The sequence below is a fragment of the Mastigoproctus giganteus genome, chromosome 14, assembly GCF_048544385.1.
Source record: "Mastigoproctus giganteus isolate SK-2022 chromosome 14, ASM4854438v1, whole genome shotgun sequence".
Taxonomy (NCBI): Eukaryota; Metazoa; Arthropoda; class Arachnida; order Uropygi; family Thelyphonidae; genus Mastigoproctus; species Mastigoproctus giganteus.
The window spans coordinates 93,149,440-93,166,659 of NC_143588.1; the positions used below are offsets into that span (position 1 = coordinate 93,149,440).

Genomic DNA, 17,220 nt, shown 5'->3' on the forward strand with positions numbered 1-17,220 from the left:
AATGCTCAAAAGACGACCAAGATAATAATATGTTTTTGAGAAGATAAAATAAAAAAACCCAGAAGCGTAACTTGATCAGTAAGTATTATATACAGGAGTAATAGAAACAGAAATGCCAATAAGTATTTGTTCACTATCCTCTCAAAAGTATTTGTATTCCCCTTCGACTGTAGTGAACGATGAAAGCCAACCTTATCTTAATATGGTTTACTCTCATCGAACACACACAATGATATAAAGAAAAACTAGATATACTAGTTAGCGTTAAGTAGCTTAAGGATTTCTAAACATGTTCAGACAGGGAGAGTTGATCGCCGGAAAGGACCAGTTCCAATTTTAAGGAACGGGACCTTTTGCAATGCAATATGCATTGCAAAAGGTCTCCTAAAACCAATAGGGTTTTAGGAGCATCAGGTTCTCTGATGCTCCTAAAACCCTATTACAACAACAGCCCACTTCAACTTATGAACCCATATGTATTAACTCCTGCAATTGCTCGAAAGTCCTTTTTCAAAATTACCGGTGTCCAATTACTTCTCAGAGACTAGTATGTTTTCTTATTAATTAATGGATAATTATTCATTGTTTTATGTTATCTTTTACAGCAAATGAAAGATGACTTGTTATTAAACAAAAATCAAAACGTAATAATAGTAGACTGGAGTAAGGGTAATAAAGCTCCATATTACCAAGCCACGGCGAACTGCAGGGTAGTTGGTGCTGAAATAGCTCATCTCATCAAAAAAATGAAAGTAAGAACCTTTAGCTACCGATTCTTCTATTTTAAATTTTGCTCAATAGTGTTGAACAGAAAATTTATTTATATCTTTATATAAAATTTCCTATATGCTCTCCCAAAAAGAGAGGGCCTCCTCTCTTTTTCCACGCTTTTCAGTCTTTCTTTTGACCTTTTCCCCCTGAATTGTTTATACAGCGACATCTGCCTTTTATTATATGCAGAAAGAATAATTATAAAATGAAATTCTAATATTAATATATTGATTTGATTAAAAAAAATAAAAAAATCAGTGAAGAAGGATAGATAAAAATATAGCGCACTAATTGTTTAGAAATATAATAAGTGCACAGCGCTACATTTGTATTTGAATTTATTTTATAATAATTTATAATTATTAATAATTATAATTTTGAATATGTTATTTTCTGGATTCAAAATATGTTGGAAGGTCCGTGAGTTATTCCTGCTTAATAAATTCGCGCAACGTAAAAATATGTCCATGAACATATTGACATACAGACATAATATGATCATAGATCTATATACGCCTTAAAACCAACACTAGTAGCAGCCTTAAAATTTCTGTTTCTTTTAGGACATTATCGGTCTTCAAGAAGAAAGGTGCCATATTATTGGACATAGTCTTGGAGCTCATATTGCAGGTTATGCTGGAAAGCTTTTAAATAATTTGGGAAGGATAACAGGTAAGTTACAAAAACATCATCCATGTCCAGTAATTATTTCAGGGATTTGTAATTATTGTAGAGTTCAGTGTCAGTGAAGTTGTTTATTTATCATTATAGTTTTAATTTAGATGGCATTTTATACCAGGTAGTGCACGAAGGTTAAGGTTACGGTATTATTCCAGAATGGGGTTTTAGAAACAAAAGTGAACACCCATCAACTCAGTCATTACATATTTGTAGCTGATTGGTGCTGCATGTCTTCGCTGGCAGGGTCTGTAGATTGAATAACAATGCACACTTTTTTTTTGAGGGTAAAAAGGGAATATATTAGGTAAATGAAGTAAGTCAAACTATTCAGTTTTAATGAAACGCTAAGGATTTCTGGTGATGATCTAACCCATTATTGACACTTTTACGTTTCAAGAAGTTGCCACAGGGCAGAAAGAACAGGGATTTTGCAGTTGTTTTTTATGATAATACTATTTAAGTTCTCAAGAGACGGGTCTGTATTTTTCAATTGATTTCTATTAAAACATACACTACTTAACTAAAAGCATTCGAACATTCTTCCTGATGCAGAGAATGCAAAGGAGGTGTAAACAAAACATGAACGCGTTTAAAAACGTACAGTCAACAACAACATTACAAATAAGCAAAATAAGTCGCTGCAAGACACTTATGGAGTTTAAAAGAAAGCTTAATTATAGAATGCCATGACAGTAATTTCTCTCTTCGTGTAACGGCCAGTCGTTTTAACCTCACAAAGTTAATCGTAATCGACATATCGAAAAGAAAGAGGAATGTAGGAGTGCACAAAAGGTCAGGTATCCGAAAACCTTGAAGGATAGTAATTGCTGATCCTTCCGATTATTATTATTATTATTTTTTTTTGACATCTTTTAAAAACGTTATGTTGGAATATCAGATATCCACAGGAGTGTCCTTAAGTACGTCCATAAGTTGCTGCGCATAGATTTTCATGATCTAGGTCCAGGACCGTGCAATGGTATCCCGATGCCCGGATGCATGATTGGTTCTGGGAGATCCCCCCTTTTTTATTATAGCTATAAATATTTAAGAAACTATTTAGGAAACCCATCTGTATCGGTTCACTGGTGCATCTCATCTAACAGAAACTCCTCTCCTATTTTCATGTGTCCACAGGTGGACCAGGGAATCTTTTTCTAGGGTATTATATATCTTTGTTCCACTCAGTGAAAAGATAATTAAGTAGATGATATAGAAAAATGTTTCAAAAATATCTTCTGGCAAGATTATTTTATAATCGTATATAACAGTATTTACATAACGATGCTGTTGTTAATTTAATTTAAAAGAATAACGTTGTTACAATATTCGGGTGAAAGATCCATATGTGCTGACAGAAATTAGAATATTAAGTAATTTTGAAAAATAATTTCACATGATTTTGCGCAGTAGCAAAAATTAAAATTTCCAGCATTGCACCTAACACAAGAAATTCGATTTTGTACTTAACACAAAATCGAATTTCCTACACCCATTCATAAATTTCATGATTCCAACGTGACAGAATTAACTAAATAAACGTTTCATAACAACTTTGAGGATCATGAGTCCCTTCTTTGTCTTTAATAGTTATGTACTGTCTTTCAAAAGTGTCTCTATTATACAATTTCACTGAGAAAAATAACTTATGAAATAATTTGTTGTGTTGAAACTTGCCTAGGACTGGATCCAGCTGAACCCTATTTCCAGAACATGCCTCGCACTGTCCGCGTTGATTCTTCTGATGCTGATTTTGTCGACATAATTCATTCTGATTCAAAGTCTATTACCGTTTTTGGTAAGTTTTTAATATACATTATTTATACTACACGAATATTTTGCTCATTATGGCGCCAGGTACAAAACTTGAAAATAATACGCATGAGGCAAAAATTACAAAATTCTATCAGTTCCCTCAAATTATTTTAAGAAATGTCAGGCGCATGTTAATAAATCATTAGGATAATGCTGTTTAAGTTCTCTGGAAAATACAAAAAAATACTGCTGATGTTTTACAGGACTTGGAATGTCACAACTAGTAGGACACGTGGATTTTTTCCCTAATAATGGAAAGGACCAGCCTGGCTGTACAAAGGAAATCGTGACCTCTGTTTTTACAGACGGACTGATTGAAAGTCAGTATTTTTTTAAAAATTCCATTGTAAAATCTTCAATTTTCTTGCTAAAATCATAATTCTTCTTTAAGGATATTGTTAGCAATATAAAACACTGCAAATTCGTTGGTTTGGAATATAATTTTTTTAAATAGTTGAATCATAAACCATACAATAAGAATTATTATATTCATTTACGATCCTTAGAATGTTTATGTCGATTTTCACATTTTCTATGAGGTTGAATTGATAGAAACCCATTCAAGCACGTGAACTTTTTGTGCTTCTTATATCACATTACCTGCATTGTAGCAGATTGTCCTTCAGCTCTTATAACATAATCCTGATTAGATGAATTGTACACGAAGGAGTGTTTTCAAAAATAAACACAATTCGTAAGAATCGCCTTTCTGTTCTATTTGAGCAAATCGCAGTGTAATCCTGCTGATGGATATATGACTTTAATGACCCAAAATTCTAGAACAACGTGCTCCAAAAGGGTTTCTGTTGAACTTACCTTATAAATATTTTTCATTTTAATAATCTGAAACTTTTAATTGCAGCTGCACGTCGATTTGTGAGGTGTGATCACCAGAGAGCAGTAGATTTTTTTATTTACTCAATTAATTATCCAACCACGACCCAAGTAGGATACGCATGCCCTGATTGGAAGACTTTTTTAGATGGTAAATGCACCGATTGTGGTTCTGATGGTAGTAAATGTGCCATTATGGGTCTTCGTGCAGAGGAGTTTAAACCGTATAAAAACGATAGCCAAAATTTGAAACTGTTTCTGAAGACTGGACCCAATAGACCGTTTTGGTGTAAGTAACAAAAATATTATTGATTTATTTTTATTTTTATCACTACATAATACATTGAGTTTCTACAGCCTAATATAGCAGCAAAATATTAATAACTATTAATATTACTATTGAATACAGATATCGAGTATTGAACTTCTTCGAGAAAAACTACATTTCACCGTAATCCACTTCTGGAAGTAACTTAATACCGGGGCAAGTCGATGAAAAAGTGAAGTTGACGCGTAGTAAGAGAATTAAGATCAAGTTAAAAAGACTTATCTAACTTCGAATTTTATTATAGAATACAATTAGAACATGTTGATCCTATGTGCAGGAATATTACCGTCCTTTTTCATCTTCCTTTCATTCGGAACTTTTCATTAGCATATGGATACGATGCCAGTAGTGAAAAACCGGTCCGTAGTAATTTAGGGTACATCGTAAAGTTAACAGAATCCTCAAAGATAACAAGGGAACAACTGTTGTATCGTGACAAACATTTACCATGCTAGAGTGATTGCACAGGGAGTTTGGATAGTGGCACAATACCCACAAAATCAATTTCTTCAGTCGACAGTCCACACCTCTGTGAATTCGTTTGTGATAAATAGTCTAAAATGAGACTCAGATCCGCATTACACATTTTCGCTCTCTCTGAATTCGTCATAGTCAACAGCTCTCAGAGTCAACCAAAGGAATTTTGTCTGGTGCTAAATTTGTACCCTTCAAACTACTTGAACCCATCATTTCACAAATCATGAGTTACTTCTTAAAAAACTGAAGAAATCGTGTCATCATCGAAGGGAATATATCCAGTGTTTTTTCTTCTCAAAGTGAACTCCGACTAGATTCTTCCCTCGGTTCCAGTCTCTTCAATATCATTATTAACGACGTTACAATTACACAGTTAAATTTTTATATAGGTAGACGACAAACTTTTCAGGTCCTGATAAGTTGAAAATAATTAATTCTCTTGTCATTCAGTCAACCAACAATGAGTTCGCGCTCAATTCGGGTGAATATTGCCTTCTCTCATTCGTTGGTTCTAGGAAGGAGTTACTCCCTAGTATCACCACTAATAGTCTCAAGATATACGTATTTCATAGTAAACAGACATGATGCACATAGATATCAAGTTCTTCAGCGTCTACTTAAAATTTTTTGAAACGTTTTTGACTCTGGCACATACTGCTTTCATAGCTTCAGAAATGCCATCCCGTCTCTGTAGAGTAAACACTTCATTATAAATATACCAGAAGTAATGTGGGCTGTCCACAGCTCCTCTGGTATCAGTTATAGTTCTGGAACAACCACAAGATAAGTATTTGCATAAAGTTCCATGAAAAGTTCGCCATGCATATACAAATATAAGTTTATGTGCAATTTTAAATACTTTTTAATGTATTATAGAGCTGTTTTTCCCTATTAGGAGCTGATATTCTCCTTAATCGGTTGGTTGGTGGGTTGTTGTAGGGTTTCAGGAGCATCATCACCTCAGGCCATATTGCGCCGTATATGATATAAAAGTAAATTGCATGTGGTCTGTGGTCGATTTCTGTTTGCTGCACGAAAAACCCGAGTTTCTGGGAGAGAAAAAACCATGACACCCTCGCCTGACATTGACCAACTCTGCCGCGTTGTGATAAAGATGCATAAGAATTCCTCACGTCATCGACAGGATTCGAACTCGCGTCTTGTCCTCACGGTGTGAGGAAGGTTGGAGATTATACCAACTTATAGTACTACCTATAAGAGCACGTCAGAATTAAAGTTCAAATGAACAGAGTTTATTTTGCTCAATGCCACGAACAGAATGTACTCTACATATACAAAATGTTTTTATAGCTCTCGTTGTTTTTTTCCTAAATATTCTCGTAAATGAACTTCTTTGCTTTTAATATCTTAACTCATCAACACGGTTCGACATTTGTCTGGTTTAATACAGCGAAGTCAAATTAACCAAATGCATTGGAACATCGTAAATATTGCTTTCTCTGTTCCGGATATAAAAAGTTTTTAAACCATTCTATTTATGAGATACAGTATTATCTATGTTCTCCTATTTATCAATTAATTTATTCTATTAATAACTTTTCAGTGTTTCACTACCTGGTGGAAATAGCATTGCAAAACCCAAAAATGGATTATAGAGATCAGAGAGGCACATTACAAATCTCGATTCAGGGAACTAAGGAAGATGAAACGTTTCATTTGAACTCAGGGTAAGTATTAACTTTCAAATTCATTGAATTCGTATGTAGTAATGCTTGGTTATAAAGTTAAAACTCAATTGGATAAGTTCAGTTAGCTAAAAACTGTCCTTTGCCGTTTGCGATCAGAGGCTGAGAAATTAAGAAAGTACCAAATGAAATGTTAAGATACAAATTAGCATTGATACAATGAATCATTATCATCGATAATTGAAAATCTATTAATGTATAGTCAGATAGACGAACTCCCTTCTTAAATGGATGATCAATTCATTCATTAGTGGAGTACTTGCGTATTCCATTCGAGTATTGTCAATAATAGGCGATGGTGGATTTTAGAAGTAGAAATGCCATCGCCAGGGTGATTATAATCACTTTTCCACCATACTATGTGGAAAGGTCCGAGTTTGAATTTCGTCAATAATGTGAGAATTACTGTTTTTTTTTTTTTTTTGTTTTTTTTAACATGGCCCACTTATTGGGTTTGAAGTTAGCATCGTTTTTCATTCCTGAACCTTAAGTTTTCCGCTCAGCACACATCAAACCAACCGAAGAACATACGTAGTTGTAAACGCAATATATTTACACTTCACAGCCTTAGGTGCTTTGGCCCTGAACGCACATACACGCACACAGACATAATTACAAAAATATTATTTTTTTTCTTGGAAAAAAATTACAGCGTAGAAATGCCTTGAAAATGGAAGTGTGGATAAAACTGTGCAAGGTTTGTTTGCAACAAGCTATAGAACATGAGAAAAGGCCGCACTTTTCTAATGTAAATATACTTATTAAACCTAAGTGTAGATATCCGTCATATATGGAAAATTGCTTAATCAACTAAGGGCATGATTCCTGTTTGTCAATTTTTCGTTTGCGATTGTAGTTAAGATATAGCTGGTGAAATATTGATCAGAACGATGATGTGGAATGTGGCCAGTATTAAATTATCATGTATGCTAATTTCTCATAGTCCTTTTGAAGTGACCCTTTAACCAGAGTACTCTATAAATGACTCTTTGTATTCCTTGTGTGTATTTTGAGTGCATACTCTGTGTGTGTGCGTACGAAAACGTGAGCACGAAAATGGTCATACCACTGTTGTGCCTTGTGGAATACTTGAACCTTTATGCAACACTTAGATCTTGACCTATCTACAACGCTATAAAAATCGTGCTATCAACGAAGGAAGTACAATCACAGTCTTTATCCTCTCAGAGTTAGTTCTTTTGATAGCCCTCGTGGGTAGCACATTTAGTATAATTGCGTCCTCCCCACGCCGGGTGGAAAAGACATGAGTTCGAATCCTGTCAATGAGGCTAGGAATTTTTAACAACGTGGTCTCATGGAGGGTAGCATGGTGTTTTCTCCTGGAACTCAGGTTTTTCGTTCAGCAAACAGCAAATCGACCAGTGGCCTAAGTTGCTGGTTCGCCTAAAACCGTACCACAAACAACCAATCAACCAAGTTCTTTTGGTCAATTTCTTTTCAATTAGAGATTGTCAACTTTGTATACTGCTTACATTTAAATCTGTTTTTATTAAAGCTAATAAAGTTTTCAATTACATATATAACTGCCGATTTCAGCAAGTCAAATTTTCGATTTGAATAAATTAAATGAATAATACTTAACTTCACGTTTTCAGAAGGGATGCCGTTTTTGACCCCACTTCTGTTTGACCCCACTAACAGTCGCTTTTGTCAATATTCTTGTCCATTTCAAGTCAATAGCAGAACGTTTTTACTCGAATTGAGTTGACTTGATAGCAGAATTTCTAATGTGGATTAGAATAAAAAAAAACACGTTGTCTGTAGATAAGTAATAGTTTAATGTATTTATTGTTCCGTCTGAATCCAAAAATTTATTGGAAATTACATAAAATCGGTTGCTGCTTGTTGCAATTCTGTGGGCTGTCTAAGATCCATATGCAGGATGTGGATATAGCGGCCTTCATTGGTGATTTTATGTAGATGAACGTGGCCAGATTCTGATGTATAGGAGTTGGTCAGATTCCGATGAATATCCTGAATTCCACTTATGGTTGATACGAAGTACTGTAGGTGATAAAAGATATCAAGGTGTTCGATTTGTTTATATACTGAAAAATTTTGGAAGATTCTGTAGTTATGGGTTCATTAAATGTGGTGTCGAAATTCGTATGATACAGTATATAATGCCTTGACTAACTGATTAATGACAATGGTTTAACGGATGGGGAAATCGAGTGGCCTGGAACTATTTTTACTATTTGTAAATAGAAAGATAATATATTTCCTGTTCCAAACTGTAAATCCTGTCCCATTTGCATTGACACAGTACATAGGAAATACTGTAAGTATATTCAAATAAGAGAATTACAATACAATCATATTCAACCTTGATACTGTACTGTAGGCATAATCAACTAAAATTCGATCTTAAAATGTCAAACGCGCGATGTAATTGATTCCCGTAAAAGAACTGCTGTTGGTGGGTGAGAAGCTGTGGCTGCAAAGCAAGAAATGTGGAATTAAGTCACTTTCCTTTGGTCTTCTTAGGACATTTAATTCTTTTCTAATTTAAATGGCATAATTTTCGAAAGAACTAGACGAACTAGTTTGACCACTAGTTAATGCTGGGTGTCCAGGCTAGAGGTATCCAAAAATAACAGCTTATAATGCGAGAACCACTCATTATATTTTCTCAATATAAAGTACATAGTGTTTGGGGGTGAGGTGCCACCGGTGGTTTCCCACAACTGCGCCTTTAGTACTCTTGTGAGGATAACAGTACTCTGTAAATGCCAAAAGTATGTGGAGTGTGGGTTTATGTAGATTTATGCCGGGTTCTGTTGTTCTTCTGGCTTCTTGGCCGCGGGACCCCAGTTGTGACTCCACGTTACCCGTACACACCACTAGGAGGTGAGCCAGGCTGTACAGTAAAAACTGCTTCTCTGGCTGGTCGCTGCCAGGGTCACCTAAGCTTCCTGGACAGAGACCAAGTTAAAAAAAAAAAAAGAAAAAAAGGAAAAGAATTTGTTGCCATGAGGCCAAAGCAATCTTAGGAGTAGGACAAAGTCCTATATAAGTTCGTCAAGGTTGTGTGTGTTGTTTGTCCAGTCCGTTGTACACAAGAATCAAATTTAGGTATTTTTTTTTTTTTTTACAATTGATTGTCGTTGATATTATTTCCTCTGTTGGCCACTTGATGGGTTTTCCGTCGTGTGAAGTGGGGTTGCGCGAAACATGTGAAGGCGTGGTAATCCTGTTCAGAGTCTAACAGATGGCTCTCTCGGTTCCTTGGTACGTATGTTATCCTAGTAATGAGGATGCATCATGTGGTCGTATAATGGACAGTCATACATCAGGTGTTGCCAGTTCTCCAACCCTCCACAGAAACAGGTCGGGTCCTCGGCAATGCCCAACAAGGAGAGTTTGGCTTTAATAGATCCGTGTGCGGTCAAGAGAAAAGTTGGGTACAGGCCGGGGGAACCAAAGGGGAGAAATCGGATACACTCTGCCAAAGTCAGCGATAAATTTTCGCGTGATTTCTCCTTTAGGTGAGTTTGTCCATCTTTCTTGCCATACCTGCTGCAGATGGGTAACAAGGCGTTTCTTTTCTGCTCTGCGACTGTTCGCCAGATCCACTGTGAAGCCTAGGAAGGTATAGGAGATCCCTTTGGACAGTTGGTACAGAAATCCACAGCGGACGATCTCCGAATTAAGTGGTAGGGCACCAGCCAAAGTCTGTAGTTCATGGGTACTAACTGTGCAGCAGACATGGGTGCACAGTTAAACGCTGAATGGTTTCGCTGAATGGTTTCGAGTGTCGTCCTATTTGTTGCAGTTGTGGCCTTCGTGAACCAGATGCCAGAAACATAGGTAATAGCTGGAATAAATATGGCCTTGTAAAACAATGACAGAGTGCGCCGTTTCAGTCCCCAGTTACGCCGTGAGACTCTGGCAACCAGGAAAGTACAGTCGATAGGAAATCTCTCCAAGATTTGTTTCGTCACACTGTCAAGGTTACTGTCAATCACTAGTGCAGGCAGGCGCGTCACCAGTAGTCACGCACGCGCAAAAACGGCATAAGAACGGCTATTGCCTAGTTTGGAGTGCACAAAAATGGCGTAATCGGTCCATTTTTTTTCATAGAGCCCACAGTGACGGGACACACTTAACTTGACATGCTGCAGATCTTTGCTGTTCGACAGCTTCCCCCAGGTGTAAGGTTTCAGCAAGATGGTACTCCACCACACTTCCATCGAGATGTTACCACGTTTTTGAACAAGACTTTTCCTGGACGTTGGATCGGAAGAGGAGATCCAACTGCCTGGCCGCCTAGATCTCCGAATATGACTCCGCTGGACTTTTTTGCATGGGGCTTTATTAAAGACTGTGTGTTACTAGAGAAAAGTTCGGGATTTGGGCGATTTGAAACAGCGTATCGTTGAAGCAGTTGCTCTAATAACGCCTCAGATGTTGGAAAACACTTGGCAAGAGCTCGAGTATCGTTTTAACGTCTGTCGAGCTACAAAAGGTGCCCACATTGAACTTTACTAACCTTCATAAAATCTTGGTGAGTTACTCTGTATAATAACAAAAAAATTATTTTAATACACCTTATAGATGCTGAGATATATGTGTGTATTTTTGGATACCTCTAGCACGGACACCCTGTACATGCCACGTCGAATTCAAGCTATAATTTAGGCACCTGGAGGTCAGCGTTGTATTGATGGCAGGGAGCATAGAGAGTAGTTTCTGTTGTGAAAATTTAGTGATTAATAGAACAGAATGAAAAATGAATTGGGATATGAGTACACGAATGCGAGCCACTTTGGAAAACGTAGTTTTGCAACACTGCCATTTGTCGAGTAATACCAACAGGGGTGGATGAGTAATACGTCAACCTACAGTGATGCATGACCGAGAATTATGATGTGGGTAGTTTATCCAGCAGCACTTATGTTTGACTATGTTGTAAGAAAACCGATCACTACTGCTGAAAATACCTGAGTAGTAAAAAGCTAGTGTGAATTTTATATGATTTTATTGTAATTTTATTTTTATTGATTTTACTCCGTTTTATTTATTTAATTTTTTTTCTGTTGATATACTTAAAGAATTTTATTGTATATTTTATTTCGATATAGGCTTATATAGTATACTTAAAATTAAAAAAATTTGTATTACATTAAGTGACAGCCATTTTTAATTCAAGTATAATTATCAACTTTTAACAATTCCGTGTATCTATGTTCTCATCTAGGACTTGTCCCTGTAGATTTATAAATAAATATTTGTCTCTCTTTTTGTCAAGAAATCAAGATTTTGTGCATGGAACCACATATAGATACCTAATAACGACTCCAAAGAATCTGGGGAAGATCAAGATTGTGTCCCTGATATGGAACACTTGTTATATTAAATGGTTAAATGTATTCTATTCGAAGGAAATCTTCGTACGTTACATCCGGATAGCTCCAATGAACGTTATTGACAAAGGGTAAGTCCTCATTGTATTTACCATCTAGAGAGAATTCACTTTATATTCAAAATTATTTTAACGTCCCCTTCCCCTTTCAAACACTAGTAAAGATCCAAACGGCCTTTGAAATGTAGGGACCTCTATAAAAGTGTTAAGGGATATCATTAACAATAGTGGTCGCAATGTTGTAGCTAATGGGTTCCAAAGACGTGCTAACTACAATCACATTGAAACTATCCGGTTGGTCACGAACAATTAACGAAAAGGAGTAGGGAGTAGAAATCCATCCCTGAAAAGGGTCGTTATGTTATTCAGACTGATGCCGCTTCAAACAATGACGTGATGATGGGAATGAACTAAGGCTATTGTAAATGTATTCACTAAAGCAGAATGGGCAAATTTCTGCGTGCAGTGGGATACTTAAAGCTCTAAAAATTTCTAACGAGCTATACTTAATATGTACAACAACCACACAAGGACTGTTCAATAAAAGCACGTTCGATGCGTGGCAGTCCTCAGCAGAACGTGAAAATTGCTAATTTTTGTGGTTGCGTTTGTAAATTTTCGTACTGCATTTCAAATAGACAGTGTACCCGAAATTGATCGGCGTACAGTGATTCAATTTTTAAATTTGAATGGAAAAAACTGCAAGAAATTCATGACCTACTATGGGAGTTGCTGTAGGGTTTTAGGAGCATCAGCGACAAAGGCCATATTGCTCCGTATATGCTGTCTGTAAATTGCTTTGTTCTGTAGTCGATTTTCTGTTTTTTGCTGGACGAAAAGCCCGTGTGTCGGGGAGAAAAAACCATGCTACCCTTGCCTGAGATCGACTAGCTCTCGTAGGTAGCACAGTTAGTGGCATCGTCGTCCTCCCCACACCGGGCGGAAAAGACTTGAGTTCGAGTCCCGTCGATGACGTGAAGAATTTTCCGCCATGAGAAACCCATTGACAATGTAGCAGTTGTGTTATAAGGCAGTAAAAAATGTCTGTCCTCAAAATACATCAAATAACTGGAAATTGACCCGATATACACTGGTGTGCAAAACTTAAGGACCAACAGTATTTCTAAAGGTTACAACCACAAAATCTTTACTTAAGATATTCTTTACTGATGAGAGTAGATTCAGTTTCAGCAGCGATTCTGGACGTCAGCTAATCTGGCGAGAGGTTGGCACACGGTATTACCCCTCAAACATCACTGAAAGGGATCGATATGGCGGTCGAGGTGTTCTCGTCTGGGGAGGCGTTATCTTGGATGGACGTACACAACTCCAGATACTGGAAGGCAGTACTGTAACCGGTGCACGCTACTGTACTGAGGTAATCCTTCCCCATGTGCATCTGTTCCGTTGGTCCCGAGTTCATGTTTACGGATGATAACGCCACACCCCCATTGCACTGCAGCTGTTGAAATGCTTTTGGAAAGTGAGGACATTGTTCGTATCGATTGGCCTGCCCGTTCGGTCGATCTAAATCCCACCGAACACATATGGGACGCTCTGGTGAAACGCCTAGCGGCACGTCCACACCCACCAGAAAATGTTCGCCAGCTGAAGATGGTGCTGACAGAGGAATGGACGATGTTATCGCAAGAACTTATCAACAACATTGTTCTAAGTATGAACAGGCGGTGCAAAGCCTGCATCGACATTAGGGGTGGCCATATCTCCTACTAAGGACCACCTCTTCCCTTTGTTCCATCTTTGGCAGTGATGCATGCATCTGTATGCATATGTTGCCATTTTTGAATAAAGTCCCTCTGTACCGTGTTGCGCAGGCCTTTTACTCCGTTATAGTATAAACTTGCTAGGGTTCCAACAATTCTCAGTTATGGTGTGATGTGTCAGTTAGGAATAAATGTTCTTTGCAAGAGTTACACTAATATTTACATCCGGAGAAACCTGGCTTTCATGTAATCGTCTAGCAGTTAGTTAGGACAAATCCCGTGTTCTAAAAACTTACTCAGATGGACGTTGAGCAAATCTGCAACATTAAGATTGCGTTGTGATTTTCACCTTTGATTCCTTTCTATTTGACTAGAATCAAAAGCGCCGCCTTAACAAAGTTCTTTATCAGTAATCCATTCAAGGAATCGTGTGTCATCAGAGAGTAATCATGAGGCAAAGGTTGTTAAACAAAACATGGGTTATTACACAAGACAAATAAGATGTACACTCAGTAAACAAGTATAGTTTTTAGAATAGGGCATGTAACATTTGGCTTACTCCTCGTTACGTTAATATATAGTTAGCTTCTTAATGTAAATTTACTAGCTGAATAGTAGTGGTAGTGTTGTTCTTCGTGTAGTTTCGTGCTTGCTGTCTGTTGTAGGAAACTCCAAGTACATCCCGTCGAGGCAAAAACATCTCAGTGGTTCATGTAAGACACTAATGACGTTTGTAGCATAACAATTATAAAGAGATCATAATGTTAAACTTATAATGTGATGTGTGTTCCTTAAGTTCAAAATATCGCTTATTCTCTATACTTAACAAGATAAGTTATTATGAGGAGAGAAGTCTATGTAAGGGTAAATAGGATCGCCTTTTACACTATCTAGTTCAGTTGTTTAATGGGACATGGAAAGTTGACTTACCAGACTCAATCTGCATATCTTCAGGAGTTGATACTCTGGGAAGATCGTCAATCTCGGTCATTTCTGCTACTCTTTTATCCGTGGTTGGATCTTCTTTCTCTCGAACAGGATTCTGTATTTTCTCAGGAGCTCAGACACCTTCTCTCTTTTTCTCTCGTTCACACTTTCTCTTCTACTTTCAGACTTCGCTTCAACAAAACCAAACTCAGAACTCCCAACTGTTAACTCCGAACTGCCAACTCTAAACTCGTCACGACCTGAACTCCCGTGCTTTTCCCTAGGTTCGTATATATATCTCCCCCTCACCTTTTGCTTTCCCCTGCGTATTTGTTCTGGTTAATTTCAACAGTTCCACAACAATTTTAGGACTGTCGATTTTGGAGCTCTGCTCACATAAAATATTGGATTTATGGAGGTGGTGCGGAGGAGACTTTATTTTGGTAGGGTTTGTGCCTTCAGACTGGACAAAGACCTGATGGCCACAAGTTCGTTCACTTCCTCACACCAGACTTTCACAAAAAACACAAACCTCCAGTGGACGTCTTATTCTGTTTATCCCAAAAGTGTCATTTGGAAGATGTAGCCTCGCATCTCCACACGAGAATCACGTTCCTTTGCTGTTTTGTCAACAAATGCGCCCGGACGCCTGTCCACTCCGCTCGGACAAATGACCTCTGGCTGTTAGATAACAGGCCACCGGCGGTGGGCTGACGCTCCACGGGGTGACTTTCACTGCACGTGCGGGGACCAGAAATATTTCCACCTTCTCCCCGCGAGCAGGTGTTGCTCCAAATATACAGCATAGTCACAAAAGTATGGGGCGCTTGTTCTCCTCATGAACGTCCCGTCATAAGTGAAAATGGTTGCATTTTCATAACCGTTTTGTTTCCGTTGTGTTTCCTTCATCATTTCTGTACTTTACGAGGTTCCTTTGTTATGCTTTTCCCATATCCAGGCCACTCCTATGAGAAGCTACAGGTGAAAACCTGACTGGTCCTTAAATTTTGCACACCAGTGTACAATAAACTATCATCTGTCATAGAAAAATACTGTGAAGTGTAATACTGGGACCATTTATTATTGAAGCATTAAAAAAAAAATAGTTCTTTCAGTTCAGAAGACATGTCAAAAGAGTAAATATTCACAGAAAGTCTAAAATTAATCCAAGTACTGTATTTTAATATATATTAATCAGAAAACTGGTTCTAATCATAAACTACTACATTTCTATGTAAATAAATTTTAAATATTATTTTTGGCATCAAGGATATAATTTCTAATTTTAGTAAGCTATCAATTACATATAATGTTAATTTTATATAATTAATTTCTTCTTCTTCTTTTATTTATTATTATTTATTTATTTATTTATTTTATTTATTTATTATTATTTTATTTTTTTTTTTTTTTTCAATATAGGGAGCGCTTAAATGCACAACGCCAATTTTGCAAGAGGCCTGAAAATCCAATCGCTTCCGGTAAACTTGCATCATTCTCAGACAGTTGTTAATTTGGGTTCTCTCTTCGAGAAATCTATTTTTTTTTTTTTTCTTTAGTATCTTCCTACGTAAAGAAGATAACGCGTGAATTATCACTGTACAGTATAAAAGTTAAAATAATTTTTGTTTTGTTTTTCTGTGATACTCTTTATATACATAATTGCATAACATCAGAATCTGATATTAACGTCAGGCAGAATGAATCTATCTTATAGACATGCACACAAAATATATTACATGTTTATTCACAATAAATAAACATAAACATTCATGGTTAAATAAAAATAACGCGATGTCAGTTGAATAATTCAGAAATGTAATTCTAATAAGAAGAAATGTGAGACAATAATAATCGTTTCTAATATTAAAATCTCTTCAGATAAATAAAAACAAAATTTAAATTTAGAAATTATTTAAAAAAATAAAAAATAAAATAACAGGTGGTTCAAAAATAGAAGTCACTGTTTTACGAAAACATTCTGAAATGAAAATGTACTACCAAAAATGTATAGAGACAATTTTGAATTGAAAGATACTGTATTGTTTTTATAACTTTTATCCAATAACAGGAACTTAAATTTTGCAACGTCATTTCCGCTCTGGCTTACCAAAACCTATTTTTACTGTATGGTGACCAAAACCGTACAGTAAAAATAGAGCAATGAACAAAAGAAACAATAATAAGTAATCAGTTAACATTAGTGTACCATGTGAATAGAAAGGGAATTTATCGTTACTGAGTACTCAGACTGACCAAGAGCCCAGTACTCAGACCGATCTCAAGTAGAACTGCGGGAGCCCATGAACGAGTTGCATATATTCAGTGTTCTTCAAACCATCTATATACAACCCTTGCTCTCTGCATAATAGCACTGTTGTCTGGAATAATTAATTCTCGTGTAAAACGCCAACGATACAAACATGAACTTAATCGGTAATCGCACTTTGATATACTGTATCTATTCACAATACCGTGAAAGATGGATGCATGTTTTACTCCTACACCAGGGGTACACAGATATATGGTCTCATTGCTCTTAGCTGCTCACAAGGAATGATGGGTGATATA

The 17,220-nt window shown here is 36.7% G+C and overlaps 1 protein-coding gene across 1 annotated transcript; it reads left to right on the forward strand.

The window, feature by feature from the left end:
• The first annotated feature begins 4,263 nt into the window (after positions 1-4,263).
• On the forward strand, positions 4,264-16,172 carry LOC150075372 (lipoprotein lipase-like). The gene is made up of 4 exons (XM_090388684.1): positions 4,264-4,390; positions 6,471-6,594; positions 11,885-12,070; positions 16,072-16,172. Exons 1-4 carry the CDS (start codon positions 4,297-4,299, stop codon positions 16,160-16,162), a joined length of 495 nt encoding a protein of 164 aa, XP_090244810.1. The 5' UTR covers positions 4,264-4,296; the 3' UTR covers positions 16,163-16,172.
• Positions 16,173-17,220: the final 1,048 nt, after the last annotated feature.